The sequence below is a fragment of the Oncorhynchus kisutch genome, unplaced genomic scaffold (assembly GCF_002021735.2).
Source record: "Oncorhynchus kisutch isolate 150728-3 unplaced genomic scaffold, Okis_V2 Okis03b-Okis08b_hom, whole genome shotgun sequence".
In the NCBI taxonomy this organism is placed as follows: domain Eukaryota; kingdom Metazoa; phylum Chordata; class Actinopteri; order Salmoniformes; family Salmonidae; genus Oncorhynchus; species Oncorhynchus kisutch.
Window position 1 is genome coordinate 14,753,737 of NW_022261980.1, and position 15,738 is coordinate 14,769,474.

The 15,738-nt window shown below is 39.1% G+C and overlaps 1 protein-coding gene across 1 annotated transcript in view; it reads left to right on the plus strand.

Moving 5' to 3' along the window:
• The window catches only part of LOC109886492 (transient receptor potential cation channel subfamily M member 1), a 90,148-nt gene that overhangs the window by 30,119 nt on the left and 44,291 nt on the right, over positions 1-15,738 (plus strand). The window contains exons 14-18 of the mRNA XM_031812755.1: positions 6,483-6,623; positions 8,587-8,616; positions 8,997-9,289; positions 10,164-10,392; positions 15,162-15,296. Coding sequence (XP_031668615.1) covers positions 6,483-6,623; positions 8,587-8,616; positions 8,997-9,289; positions 10,164-10,392; positions 15,162-15,296 — 828 coding nt within the window. The remainder of the gene's footprint in view (positions 1-6,482; positions 6,624-8,586; positions 8,617-8,996; positions 9,290-10,163; positions 10,393-15,161; positions 15,297-15,738) is intronic.

A 15,738-nucleotide genomic window follows, 5' to 3' on the forward strand; every position in this document is an offset into this window, starting at 1 on the left:
TAAGGTGTTATGACTGGTTTCATAACGGTGTTATGACTGGTTTCATAAAGGTGTTATGACTGGTTTCATAAAGGTGTTATGGACTGGTTCATAAAGGTGTTATGACTGGTTTCATAAAGGTGTTATGACTGGTTTCATAAAGGTGTTATGACTGGTTTCATAAAGGTGTTATGACTGGTTTCATAAAGGTGTTATGACTGGTTTCATAAAGGTGTTATGACTGGTTTCATAAAGGTGTTATGACTGGTTTCATAAAGGTGTTATGACTGGTTTCATAAGGTGTTATGACTGGTTTTCATAAAGGTGTTATGACTGGTTTCATAAAGGTGTTATGACTGGTTTCATAAAGGTGTTATGACTGGTGTTATGACTGGTTTCATAAAGGTGTTGTGACTGGTTTCATAAAGGTGTTATGACTGGTTTCATAAAGGTGTTATGACTGGTTTCATAAAGGTGTTATGACTGGTTTCATAAAGGTGTTATGACTGGTTTCATAAAGGTGTTAAGACTGGTTTCATTAAGGTGTTATGACTGGTTTCATAAAGGTGTTATGACTGGTTTCATTAAGGTGTTATGACTGGTTTCATAACGGTGTTATGACTGGTTTCATAAAGGTGTTATGACTGGTTTCATAAAGGTGTTATGACTGGTGTTATGACTGGTTTCATAAAGGTGTTATGGACTGGTTTCATAAAGGTGTTATGACTGGTTTCATAAAGGTGTTATGACTGGTTTCATAAAGGTGTTATGACTGGTTTCATAAAGGTGTTATGACTGGTTTCATAAAGGTGTTATGACTGGTTTCATAAAGGTGTTATGACTGGTGTTATGACTGGTTTCATAAAGGTGTTGTGACTGGTTTCATAAAGGTGTTATGACTGGTTTCATAAAGGTGTTATGACTGGTTTCATAAAGGTGTTATGACTGGTTTCATAAAGGTGTTATGACTGGTTTCATAAAGGTGTTAAGACTGGTTTCATTAAGGTGTTATGACTGGTTTCATAAAGGTGTTATGACTGGTTTCATTAAGGTGTTATGACTGGTTCATAACGGTGTTATGACTGGTTTCATAAAGGTGTTATGACTGGTTTTCATAAAGGTGTTATGACTGGTTTCATAAAGGTGTTATGACTTGGTTTCATAAAGGTGTTATGACTGGTTTCATAAAGGTGTTATGACTGGTTTCATAAAGGTGTTATGACTGGTTTCATAAAGGTGTTATGACTGGTTTCATAAAGGTGTTATGACTGGTGTTATGACTGGTTTCATAAAGGTGTTGTGACTGGTTTCATAAAGGTGTTATGACTGGTTTCATAAAGGTGTTATGACTGGTTTCATAAAGGTGTTATGACTGGTTTCATAAGGTGTTATGACTGGTTTCATAAAGGTGTTAAGACTGGTTTCATTAAGGTGTTATGACTGGTTTCATAAAGGTGTTATGACTGGTTTCATTAAGGTGTTATGACTGGTTTCATAACGGTGTTATGACTGGTTTCATAAAGGTGTTATGACTGGTTTCATAAAGGTGTTATGACTGGTGTTATGACTGGTTTCATAAAGGTGTTATGACTGGTTTCATAAGGTGTTATGACTGGTTTCATAAAGGTGTTATGACTGGTTTCATAAGGTGTTATGACTGGTTTCATAAAGGTGTTATGACTGGTTTCATAAAGGTGTTATGACTGGTTTCATAAAGGTGTTATGACTGGTGTTATGACTGGTTTCATAAAGGTGTTGTGACTGGTTTCATAAAGGTGTTATGACTGGTTTCATAAAGGTGTTATGACTGGTTTCATAAAGGTGTTATGACTGGTTTCATAAAGGTGTTATGACTGGTTTCATAAAGGTGTTAAGACTGGTTTCATTAAGGTGTTATGACTGGTTTCATAAAGGTGTTATGACTGGTTTCATTAAGGTGTTATGACTGGTTTCATAACGGTGTTATGACTGGTTTCATAAAGGTGTTATGACTGGTTTTCATAAAGGTGTTATGACTGGTTTCATAAAGGTGTTATGACTGGTTTCATAAAGGTGTTATGACTGGTTTTCATAAAGGTGTTATGACTGGTTTCATAAAGGTGTTATGACTGGTTTCATAAAGGTGTTATGACTGGTTTCATAAAGGTGTTATGACTGGTTTCATAAAGGTGTTATGACTGGTTTCATAAAGGTGTTATGACTGGTTTCATAAAGGTGTTATGACTGGTTTCATAAAGGTGTTATGACTGGTTTTCATAAAGGTGTTATGACTGGTGTTATGACTGGTTTCATAAAGGTGTTGTGACTGGTTTCATAAAGGTGTTATGACTGGTTTCATAAAGGTGTTATGACTGGTTTCATAAAGGTGTTATGACTGGTTTCATAAAGGTGTTATGACTGGTTTCATAAAGGTGTTAAGACTGGTTTCATTAAGGTGTTATGACTGGTTTCATAAAGGTGTTATGACTGGTTTCATTAAGGTGTTATGACTGGTTCATAACGGTGTTATGACTGGTTTCATAAAGGTGTTATGACTGGTTTCATAAAGGTGTTATGACTGGTGTTATGACTGGTTTCATAAAGGTGTTATGACTGGTTTCATAAAGGTGTTATGACTGGTTTCATAAAGGTGTTATGACTGGTTTCATAAAGGTGTTATGACTGGTTTCATAAAGGTGTTATGACTGGTTTCATAAAGGTGTTATGACTGGTGTTATGACTGGTTCATAAAGGTGTTGTGACTGGTTCATAAAGGTGTTATGACTGGTTTCATAAAGGTGTTATGACTGGTTTCATAAAGGTGTTATGACTGGTTTCATAAAGGTGTTATGACTGGTTTCATAAAGGTGTTAAGACTGGTTTCATTAAGGTGTTATGACTGGTTTCATAAAGGTGTTATGACTGGTTTCATTAAGGTGTTATGACTGGTTTCATAACGGTGTTATGACTGGTTTCATAAAGGTGTTATGACTGGTTTTCATAAAGGGTTATGACTGGTTTCATAAAGGTGTTTATGACTGGTTCATAAAGGTGTTATGACTGGTTTCATAAAGGTGTTAGGACTGGTTTCATAAAGGTGTTATGACTGGTTTCATAAAGGTGTTTATGACTGGTTTCATAAAGATGTTTATGACTGGTTTCATAAAGGTGTTATGACTGGTTTCATAAAGGTGTTATGACTGGTTTCATTAAGGTGTTATGACTGGTTTCATAAAGGTGTTATGACTGGTTTCATAAAGGTGTTATGACTGGTGTTATGACTGGTTTCATAAAGGTGTTGTGACTGGTTTCATAAAGGTGTTATGACTGGTTTCATAAAGGTGTATGACTGGTTTCATAAAGGTGTTATGACTGGTTTCATAAAGGTGTTATGACTGGTTTCATAAAGGTGTTATGACTGGTTCATAAAGGTGTTATGACTGGTTTCATAAAGGTGTTATGACTGGTTTCATAAAGGTGTTATGACTGGTTCATAAAGGTGTTATGACTGGTTTCATAAAGGTGTTATGACTGGTTTCATAAAGGTGTTATGACTGGTTTCATTAAGGTGTTATGACTGGTTTCATAAAGGTGTTATGGACTGGTTTCATAAAGGTGTTATGACTGGTGTTCATAAGGTGTTATGACTGTTTCATACAAGGTGTTATGACTGGTTTCATTAAGGTGTTATGACTGGTTTCATAACGGTGTTATGACTGGTTTCATAAAGGTGTTATGACTGGTTCATAAAGGTGTTATGACTGGTTTCATAAAGGTGTTATGACTGGTTTCATAAAGGTGTTATGACTGGTTTCATAAAGGTGTTATGACTGGTTTCATAAAGGTGTTATGACTGGTTTCATAAAGGTGTTATGACTGGTTTCATAAAGATGTTATGACTGGTTTCATAAAGGTGTTATGACTGGTTTCATAAAGGTGTTATGACTGGTTTCATTAGGTGTTATGACTGGTTTCATAAGGTGTTATGACTGGTTTCATAAAGGTGTTATGACTGGTTCATAAAGGTGTTATGACTGGTGTTATGACTGGTTTCATAAAGGTGTTGTGACTGGTTTCATAAAGGTGTTATGACTGGTTTCATAAAGGTGTTATGACTGGTTTCATAAAGGTGTTATGACTGGTTTCATAAAGGTGTTATGACTGGTTTCATAAAGGTGTTATGACTGGTTTCATAAAGGTGTTATGACTGGTTTCATAAAGGTGTTATGACTGGTTTCATAAAGGTGTTATGACTGGTTTCATAAAGGTGTTATGACTGGTTTCATTAAGGTGTTATGACTGGTTTCATAAAGGTGTTATGACTGGTTTCATAAAGGTGTTATGACTGGTTTCATAAAGGTGTTATGACTTGTTTCATAAAGGTGTTATGACTGGTTTCATTAAGGTGTTATGACTGGTTTCATAAAGGTGTTATGACTGGTTTCATAAAGGTGTTATGACTGGTTTCATAAAGGTGTTATGACTGGTTTCATTAAGGTGTTATGACTGGTTTCATAAAGGTGTTATGACTGGTTTCATAAGGTGTTATGACTGGTTTCATAAAGGTGTTATATATTCTATATTGACCCTCTGTAGTAAAGTGATACATAATATTGACCCCCTATAGTAACCCGTTACCTAATATTGACCCCCTATAGTAGTGATACATAATATTGACCCCCTATAGTAACCCGTTACCTGATATTGACCCCCTATAGTAGTGTTACCTAATATTGACCCCCTATAGTAGTGATACCTAATATTGACCCCCTATAGTAAAGTGTTACCTAATATTGACCCCCTATAGTAAAGTGATACCTAATATTGACCCCCTATAGTAAAGTGATACATAATATTGACCCCCTATAGTAAAGTGATACATAATATTGACCCCCTATAGTAGTGATACCTAATATTGACCCCCTATAGTAACCCGTTACCTGATATTGACCCCCTATAGTAGTGTTACCTAATATTGACCCCCTATAGTAGTGTTACCAAATATTGACCCCCTATAGTAGTGATACCTAATATTGACCCCCTATAGTAGTGATACCTAATATTGACCCCCTATAGTAGTGATACCCAATATTGACCCCCTATAGTAAAGTGCTACCTAATATTGACCCCCTATAGTAAAGTGTTACCTAATATTAACCCCTATAGTAATGTGTTACCTAATATTGACCCCCTATAGTAGTGTTACCTAATATTGACCCCTATAGTAGTGTTACCTAATATTGACCCCTATAGTAACCTGTTACCTGATATTGACCCCTATAGTAGTGTTACCTAATATTGACCCCTATAGTAACCTGTTACCTAATATTGACCCCTATAGTAACCTGTTACCTAATATTGACCCCCTATAGTAGTGATACCTAATATTGACCCCCCTATAGTAGTGATACCTAATATTGACCCCCTATAGTAACCTGTTACCTAATATTGACCCCCTATAGTAGTGTTACCTAATATTGACCCCTATAGTAACCTGTTACCTAATATTGACCCCATATAGTAGTGATACCTAATATTGACCCCCCTATATTAAAGTGTTACCTAATATTGACCCCTATAGTATTGTTACCTAATATTGACCCCCTATAGTAGTGATACCTAATATTGACCCCCTATAGTAGTGATACCTAATATTGACCCCCCTATAGTAAAGTGACACCTAATATTGACCCCCTATAGTAGTGTTACCTAATATTGACCCCCTATAGTAGTGATACCTAATATTGACCCCCTATAGTAGTGATACCTAATATTGACCCCCTATAGTAAAGTGTTACCTAATATTGACCCCCTATAGTAGTGATACCTAATACTGACCCCCTATAGTAGTGATACCTAATATTGACCCCCTATAGTGGTGATACCTAATATTGACCCCCCTATAGTAAAGTGTTATCTAATATTGACCCCCTATAGTAAAGTGTTATCTAATATTGACCCCCTATAGTAAAGTGTTACCTAATATTGACCCCCTATAGTAGTGATACCTAATATTGACCCCCTATAGTAAAGTGTTACCTAATATTGACCCCCTATAGTGGTGATACCTAATATTGACCCCCTATAGTAAAGTGATACCTAATATTGACCCCCTATAGTAAAGTGATACCTAATATTGACCCCCTGTAGTAAAGTGATACCTAATATTGACCCCCTACAGTAGTGATACCTAATATTGACCCCCTATAGTAGTGTTACCTAATATTGACCCCCTATAGTAGTGTTACCTAATATTGACCCCCTATAGTAAACTGTTACCTAATATTGACCCCTATAGTAGTGATACCTAATATTGACCCCCTATAGTAGTGTTACCTAATATTGACCCCCAATAGTAGTGTTACCTAATATTGACCCCCAATAGTAGTGTTACCTAATATTGACCCCCTATAGTAAAGTGTTACCTAATATTGACCCCCTATAGTAGTGATACCTAATATTGACCTCCTATAGTAACGTGAAAACAGTAACAGTATAATGATGATGGTTGTTTGGTGTTTCAGGGAAATCTTCCACCGGATTACCAGATCACCTTGATCGATATCGGATTGGTCCTGGAGTTCCTGATGGGCGGGGCTTATCGCTGTAACTACACCAGGAAACAGTTCCGCACCCTCTACAACAACCTTTACGGTTTAAAAAGAGTGAGGAGAAACACTCCCTTTACAGATCTGAATATAATACACTGAACAAATATAGAAACGCAACATGTAAAGTGTTGCTCCTATTTTTCATGAGCTGAAATAAAAGATCACAGAAATGTTTCCATATTAAAGCATATTTCTCTTAAATGTTGTGTTTACATTTGTTTACTTCCCTGTTAGTGAGTATTTCTCCTTTGCCAAGATAATCCATCCACCAGAGAGGTGTGGCATATTAAACAGCATGATCGTTACACAGGTGCACCTTGTGCTGGGGACAATAAAGGGCCACTCTAAAATGTGCAGTTTTGTCACACAACACAATGCCGCGGATGTCTCAAGTTTTGAGCGAGTGTGCAATTGGCATGCAGACTGCAGGAATGTCTTGCCAGAGAATTGAATGTTCATTTCTCTACCATAAGCCGCCTCCAATGTCATTTTTGAGAATTTGGCAGTACGTCCAACCGGCATCACAACCCCAGACCACGTGTAACCACGCCAGCCCAGGACCTCCACATCCAGATTCTTCACCTGCAGGATCGTCTGAGACCCGCCACTCGGACAGCTGATGAAACTGTGGGTTTGCACAACCAAAGAATTTCTGCAAAAACTGTCAGAAACCATCTCAGGGAAGCTCATCTGCGTCCTCGTCTTCCTCACCAGGGTCTTGAGCTGACTGCAGTTCGGCGTCATAACCGACATCAGTGGGCAAATCTTCACCTTCGATGACCACTGGCACGCTGGAGTAGTGTGTTCTTCACGGATTAATCCCGGTTTCAACTGTACCGGGCAGATGGCAGATAGCGTGTATGGTGTTGTGTGGGCGAGCAGTTTGCTGATGTCAACGTTGTGAACAGAGGACACACACCATGATGGTATGGGGTTATGGTATGGTGTTTGCTGATGTCAACGTTGTGAACAGAGAGCCCCATGGTGGCAGTGGGGTTATGGTATGGGGCAGGCATAAGTTACGGAAAACAAACACAACAGCATTTTATCGATGGAAATTTGAATGCACGGAGATACCATGACGAGATCTTGAGTCCCATTTTCGTGACATTCATCTGCCGCCATCACCTCATGTTTCAACATGATAATGCACAGCCCCATGTCACAAGGATCTGTACACAATTCCCGGATGCTGAAAATGTCCCAGTTCTTCCATGGCCTGCATACTCACCAGATATGTTACCCACTGAGCATGTTTGGGATGCTCTGGATCGATGTGTACGACAGCTTGTTCCAGTTCCCACAGCCATTGAAGAGCAGTGGGACAACATTTCACAGGCCACAAATCAACAGCCTGATCAACTCTATGCGAAGGAGATGTGTCTCGCTGCATGAGGCAAATGGTGGTCACACCAGATACTGACCAATGCATGTCTGTATTCCCAGTCATGTGAAATCCATAGATTAGGGCCGAATGAATCAAATCAAATCAAATGTATTTATAAAGCCCTTTTTGCATCCGCCGATGTCACAAAGTGCTATACAGAAACCCAGCCTAAAACCCCAAACAGGAAGCAACGCAGACGTAGAAGCACATTATTTGAAATAAATAATAAATTTATTTCAATTGACTGATTTCCTTATATGAACTGTAACTCAGTAAAATCTTTGAAATTGTTGCGTGTTGCATTTAAATATTTTTGTTCAGTGTAATAATAACTTTAATAATATATAATATATAAAATGCTAATGCTAATGCTAACATGAATGCTAATGCTAATGCTAACATGAATGCTAATGCTAATGCTAACATGAATGCTAATGCTAATGCTAACATGAATGCTAATGCTAATGCTAACATGAATGCTAATGATAATGCTAACATGAATGCTAATGCTAATGCTAACATGAATGCTAATGCTAATGCTAACATGAATGCTACTGCTAATGCTAACATGAATGCTAATGTTAATCATGCTAATTAAATGCTGTCCCCTCCCCTTGTTTTGTTTCACAGCCGAAAGCTTTAAAAATGTTAGGACTGGAGGTGAGTGTCTCGTCTTTCACTTAGCACCGTTGTTCTACTTAGCGACATTTTATATTTACATATCGTCACGACCCTGGGTTTATAAGCGCGGAAATCGACTCTGCCGCACGAGCATGCTTTTGAGGCACAGTCGATAGCACTCTGGACTTCGGGCAAGAAGGTTGAGGGTTCGAGGCCTTCTCCCTGCTGTTTCATTACAATATCATCCATACCAATACAATAACCACTTGAATTCATTTCTGTATACAGGGGAGAATCCACTTAGTCTCCCATTGGTATCAATGCATGTCTAAGTAAACATTTGACTTCAGTGAAGTGAAGTTAAGATTCGCCCTACACCCAATACTTCATATTTCTAATGTCCATCTGATTCATACCAGGACGACGAGCCTGGAGGAAAAGGCAAGAGGAAGAAGAAGAAGAAGAAAGAGGAAGAGATCGACATCGATGTGGACGACCCGGAGGTCAGCCGCTTCCAGTACCCGTTCCATGAGCTGATGGTGTGGGCCGTTCTCATGAAGCGTCAGAAGATGGCTCTGTTCCTGTGGAAGAGGGGGGAAGAGGCCATGGCCAAAGCTCTGGTGGCCTGTAAGCTGTACAAGGCCATGGCCCACGAGTCGTCTCAGAGTGAACTGGTGGACGACATCTTCCAGGACCTGGAAAACAATTCCAAGTTAGTGAGGGGCTAGCTAGCAGAAAGGTTTCAATCTAACAGTGTTGGGGTCAAGTTAGTGAGGGACTAGCTAGCAGAAAGATTTAACAGTGTTGGGGTCAAGTTAGTGAGTGACTAGCTAGCAGAAAGATTTAACAGTGTTGGGGTCAAGTTAGTGAGGGACTAGCTAGCAGAAAGGTTTCAATCTAACAGTGTTGGGGTCAAGTTAGTGAGGGGCTAGCTAGCAGAAAGGTTTCAATCTAACAGTGTTGGGGTCAAGTTAGTGAGAGGCAAGCTAGCAGAAAGGTTTCAATCTAACAGTGTTGGGGTCAAGTTAGTGAGGGACTAGCTAGCAGAAAGGTTTAGATTTAACAGCATTGGGGTCAAGTTAGTGAGGGACTAGCTAGCAGAAAGGTTTAAATTTAACAGTGTGTGGGTCAAGTTAGTGAGGGACTAGCTAGCAGAAAGGTTTAACAGTGTTGGGGTCAAGTTAGTGAGGGGCTAGCTAGCAGAAAGATTTAACAGTGTTGGGGTCAAGTTAGTGAGTGACTAGCTAGCAGAAAGATTTAACAGTGTTGGGGTCAAGTTAGTGAGGGACTAGCTAGCAGAAAGGTTTCAATCTAACAGTGTTGGGGTCAAGTTAGTGAGGGACTAGCTAGCAGAAAGATTTAACAGTGTTGGGGTCAAGTTAGTGAGGGACTAGCTAGCAGAAAGATTTAACAGTGTGGGGGTCAAGTTAGTGAGGGTCTAGCTAGCAGAAAGCTTTCAATCTAACAGCGTTGGGGCCACATTAGTGAGGAAATTCAGGAAGCAAACTCAAATTCCAAATAAGAAAATTGGAATTGTAAATGGAATTGACCCCCGAAGCACAACGTCTTCCTTCTTCCCTCCTCAGAGAGTTTGGCCAGCTGGCCTACGAGCTCCTAGACCAGTCCTATAAGCACGATGAGCAGGTGGCCATGAAACTACTGACCTATCAGCTAAAGAACTGGAGCGACTCTACCTGCCTGAAACTGGCTGTAGCCGCCAAGCACAGAGACTTCATCGCCCACACCTGCAGTCAGATGCTGCTCACTGATATGTGGATGGGATGTCTGAGAATGGGCAAGAGGAACGGGTTCAAGGTGGGTTAAAGACCTGAACATGGCCAAGCGATAGCAGAGAGCCAATCAACCCATTTTACCTGTGACTGTATTCATGATACATCACTGCCTCCCGTGTCTTATTGCTTTTATAAAACTGTTACCAACATACTAAAATAACAGTGAATTACATATTTTATTTATTTATTCATAATTCATAAAATGTCATTATTTCACCAGAAGATATAGTCCAGACAAAAATCCTGGATGTTAGTTATTTTGGTCAAGTTGCTACAGACGCCACCCAGTCCTTAATTATTTTTTGCATGGTTGCTATGCAAAAGGACTGATTATCCGTTCTAAACAAAATGGTTGCTATGCAGGCTGGATAACGTTCTTGTCACTTGCTAGCTAGCTAGACAACTTCAGCTAACTCAGTCATGTCAAACATTGAACCTGGAATGACATCAAATGGTATTTTATCACAGGCTCCGAATACAACTGGTGTAGGCTTTACATTGAAATGCTTTCTTATGCACCTTCTACAAAGATGCAGAATTTAAAAAGTTATAATAATTTTAAAAAATGTGTGCGTGTGTAACGTTTGAATGTGTGAGGGACTTGTGTGGGAGTGACAGTGTAGTGTGAGTATATGGTGTGCATACAGTACTTCCATTCATTTTTTCAACTGGTACCAGGGGACCAGGCCTTAGGATGCCCACAAGCCTCACAAGACTCATCTAACGCCAAACAACCAACTTCTACGTGTTCGTGAGAGTCTCACTTTTCCACAGATGGGTCAGATTAGTGTGTAACCAAAACTGTTCGGAGGCTACAGACAGAAGTTGTCAGATCAGCTGTACCAACTTCAGAAAAGTCCCAGAGGCTTGTAGGGGTCCTAGAGCAAGTCGGAGAACACCATCTTGTTCACGAGAGAATCATCTTTCCATAGCAGGATTTGTAGGCTACAGACAATTTTATGAGAAGATTGATTTTCAGGATGTCTCATGGTCTGACAAACACCGTGGCAGCTCTGTCACCTTTCACCGTAGATGGGATGTCTCATGGTCTGACAAACACCGCGGCAGCTCTGTCACCTTTCACTGCAGATGGGGTGGATTGAGATGCATCCAATGCAAAAACAGATACACTGCTCGTCCATCATCTCAGTCCAAAGTCATGGACATTAATAAGGAGTTTGTCCCCCCTTTGCTGCTATAACAGCCTCCACTCTTCTGGGAAGGCTTTCCACTAGATGTTGGAACATTGCTGCTATAACAGCCTCCCCTCTTCTGGGAAGGCTTTCCACTAGATGTTGGAACATTGCAGCTATAACAGCCTCCACTCTTCTGGGAAGGCTTTCCACTAGATGTTGGAACATTGCTGCTATAACAGCCTCCACTCTTCTGGGAAGGCTTTCCACTAGATGTTGGAACATTGCTGCTATAACAGCCTCCACTCTTCTAGGAAGGTTTTCCACTAGATGTTGGAACATTGCTGAGGGGACACTGATGTTGGGCCACTGATGTGGTGCCTGACTCGCAATCGGTGTTCCAATTCATCCCAAAGGTGTTCGATGGGGTTGCGGTCAGGGCTCCTCGCAGGCCAGTCAAGTTCTTCCACACCGATCTTGACAAACCATTTCTGTATGGAACTTGCTTTGTGCATGGGGGCATTGTTATGCTGAAACAGGAAATGGCCTTCCTCAAACTGTTGCCACAGAGTTGGAAGCACAGAATCCTCTAGAATGTCATTGTATTCTGTAGCGTTAAGATTTCCCTTCACTGGAACTAAGGGGCCCGAACCATGAAAAACAGCCCCAGACCATTATTCCTCCTCCACCAAACAGTTGGTACTATTGCATTGGGACAGGTAGCGTTCTTCTGGCATCCGCCAAACCCATATTTGTCCGTCGGACTGCCAGATGGTGAAGCGTGATTCATCACTCCAGAGAAAGTGTTTCCACTGCTCCAGAGTCCAATGGTGGCGAGCGTTACACCACTCCAGCCGACGCTTGACATTGCGCATGATGATGTTAGGCTTGTGTGCGGCTGCTCGGCCATGGAAACCCATTTCATGAAGCTTCCAACGAACAGTTCTTGTGCTGACGTTTTTTCCACAGGCAGTTTGGAACTCGGTAGTGAGTGTTGTAACCGAGGACAGACAATTTTTACTCGCTACGCGCTTCAGCACTCGACGGTCCCATTCTGTGAGCTTGTGTGGCCTACCACTTCACAGCTGAGCCGTTGTTGCTCCTAGACGTTTCCACTTCACAATAACAGCACTTACAGCTGATCGGGGCCTAGCAGGGCAGAAATGTAATGAACTGACTTGCTTGAAAAGGTGACATCCTATGACGGTGCCACATTGAAAGTCACTGAGCTCTGTCCGTAATGGGTGTGGCTGAAAAAGCCAAATCCACACACTGCTGGTGTATGTGGTGTATCTCTAGCTTAAACTGACAGATTTTTATTGGGATTTTTGTATTACTCCTATTGGATTTCCGCAGGGTGCAGACATTGACCTTAAGGGGTTAAAAACCTCTACAGGATCTGTGGGTCCCCCGCGGGACGGTTGAGCTAAACTAGGCTAATGTGATTAGCATGAGGTTATAAGTACCAAGAATATTTCCCAGGATATAGACATATCTGATATTGACAGAAAGCTTAAATTCTTGTTAATCTAAATGCACTGTCCAATTTACAGTAGCTATTACAGTGAAATAATACAATGCTATTGTTTGAGGAGAGTGCACAGTTATGAACTTAAAAATGTATTAATAAACCAATTTGGCACATTTGGGCATGATACAACATTTTGAACAGAAATACAGTGGTTCATTGGATCCATCTAAAACTTTGCACATACACTGTTGCTAGTGGGCAACATCTAAATTACACCTGCGCTGGAATAATACATTATGGCCTTTCTCTTGCATTTCAAAGATGATGGTACAAAAAAATATTTTAAAAACACATTTTTTCTTTGTATTATCTTTTACCAGATCTAATGTGTTATATTCTCCGACATTAATTTGACATTTTCACAAACTCCAAAGTGTTTCCTTTCAAACTGTATCAATAATATGCATATCCTTGCTTCAGGTCCTGAACTACAGGCAGTTAGATTTGTGTATGTCATTTTTAGGCGAAAATTGAAAAAAAGGGGCAGATCCTTTAAGCTAACACACTGGTAACATTTTACATTAGGCTAACACATTGGTAACATTTTACATTAGGCTAACACACTGGTAACATTTTACATTAGGCTAACACATTGGTAACATTTTACATTAGGCTAACACACTGGTTACACTTTACATTAGGCTAACACATTGGTAACATTTTACATTAGGCTAACACACTGGTTACACTTTACATTAGGCTAACACACTGGTAACACTTTACATTAGGCTAACACATTGGTAACATTTTACATTAGGCTAACACACTGGTTACACTTTACATTAGGCTAACACACTGGTTACACTTTACATTAGGCTAACATATTGATAACATTTTACATTAGGCTAACACACTGGTAACACTTTACATTAGGCTAACACACTGGTAACATTTTACATTAGGCTAACACACTGGTAACATTTTACATTAGGCTAACACATTGGTAACACTTTACATTAGGCTAACACACTGGTAACATTTTACATTAGGCTAACATATTGGTAACATTTTACATTAGGCTAACACACTGGTAAGATTTTACATTAAGCTAACACACTGGTAACATTTTACATTAAGCTAACACACTGGTAACATTTTACATTAGGCTAACATATTGGTAACATTTTACATTAGGCTAACACACTGGTCACACTTTACATTAGGCTAACACACTGGTAACACTTTACATTAGGCTAACACACTGGTCACACTTTACATTAGGCTAACACACTGGTAACATTTTACATTAGGCTAACACACTGGTTACACTTTACATCAAGGTAACACACTGGTAACATTTTACATTAGGCTAACACACTGGTAACATTTTACATTAGGCATACTCAATTAGGTATACTCAATGTAAAGTATTTGAGTATAAGGTATACTCAATGTAAAGTATTTGAGTATAAGGTATACTCAATGTAAAGTATTTGAGTATAAGGTATACTCAATGTAAAGTATTTGAGTATAAGGTATACTCAATGTAAAGTATTTGAGTATAAGGTATACTCAATGTAAAGTATTTGAGTATAAGGTATACTCAATGTAAAGTATTTGAGTATAAGGTATACTCAATGTAAAGTATTTGAGTATAAGGTATACTCAATGTAAAGTATTTGAGTATAAGGTATACTCAATGTAAAGTATTTGAGTATAAGGTATACTCAATGTAAAGTATTTGAGTATAAGGTATACTCAATGTAAAGTATTTGAGTATAAGGTATACTCAATGTAAAGTATTTGAGTATAAGGTATACTCAATGTAAAGTATTTGAGTATAAGGTATACTCAATGTAAAGTATTTGAGTATAAGGTATACTCAATGTAAAGTATTTGAGTATAAGGTATACTCAATGTAAAGTATTTGAGTATAAGGTATACTCAATGTAAAGTATTTGAGTATAAGGTATACTCAATGTAAAGTATATTAATATATACTTTATACTAGGTTTGCAAATTATTTATAAGGAGTTTATAGCCCGTTATTAATTGGTTTATAGATGGTTTATAAATATGTAATATACTATTAACTGGTCGAGAATGTGTGGTTTTGTGTCATTTTGGTGTTTGAGACAAATAGCAGTTCAACTGAAATCCTTCTTCTCTCGTCTCTGTGTCCCACAGGTGATATTTGGCATCATTTTCCCACCTTCGATTCTCCTCATGGATTTTCGACTCGGGGAGGAAGTGACATGTCAAGCCCCAGCGGAGAACGAAGAAGAAGCGAAGGACAAAGACGATGACAATAAATCCAGCAAGGTGAACGCTGACAGTCAAGCAATCTGATTGGTTGGTTGATTGATTGATTGATTGGTCGGTCGGTCATCAGTGGATTGCTTGATTGGTTTATCTGTTTTTTTAATAATACCTAATACTACTTTACATTTAATCCTGTATGTAAATTCATGGCGGTTGTTTCTTTCGATCCATGCTTTCAGGAAGTGAATGTAAATTCATGGCGGTTGTTTCTGTCGATCCATGCTTTCAGGAAGTGAATGTAAATTAATGGTGGTTGTTTCTGTCGATCCATGCTTTCAGGAAGTGAATGTAAATTCATGGCGGTTGTTTCTGTCGATCCATGCTTTCAGGAAGTGAATGTAAATTCATGGCGGTTGTTTCTGTCGACCATCAAATCAAATCAAATCAAATTTATTTATATAGCCCTTCGTACATCAGCTGATATCTCAAAGTGCTGTACAGA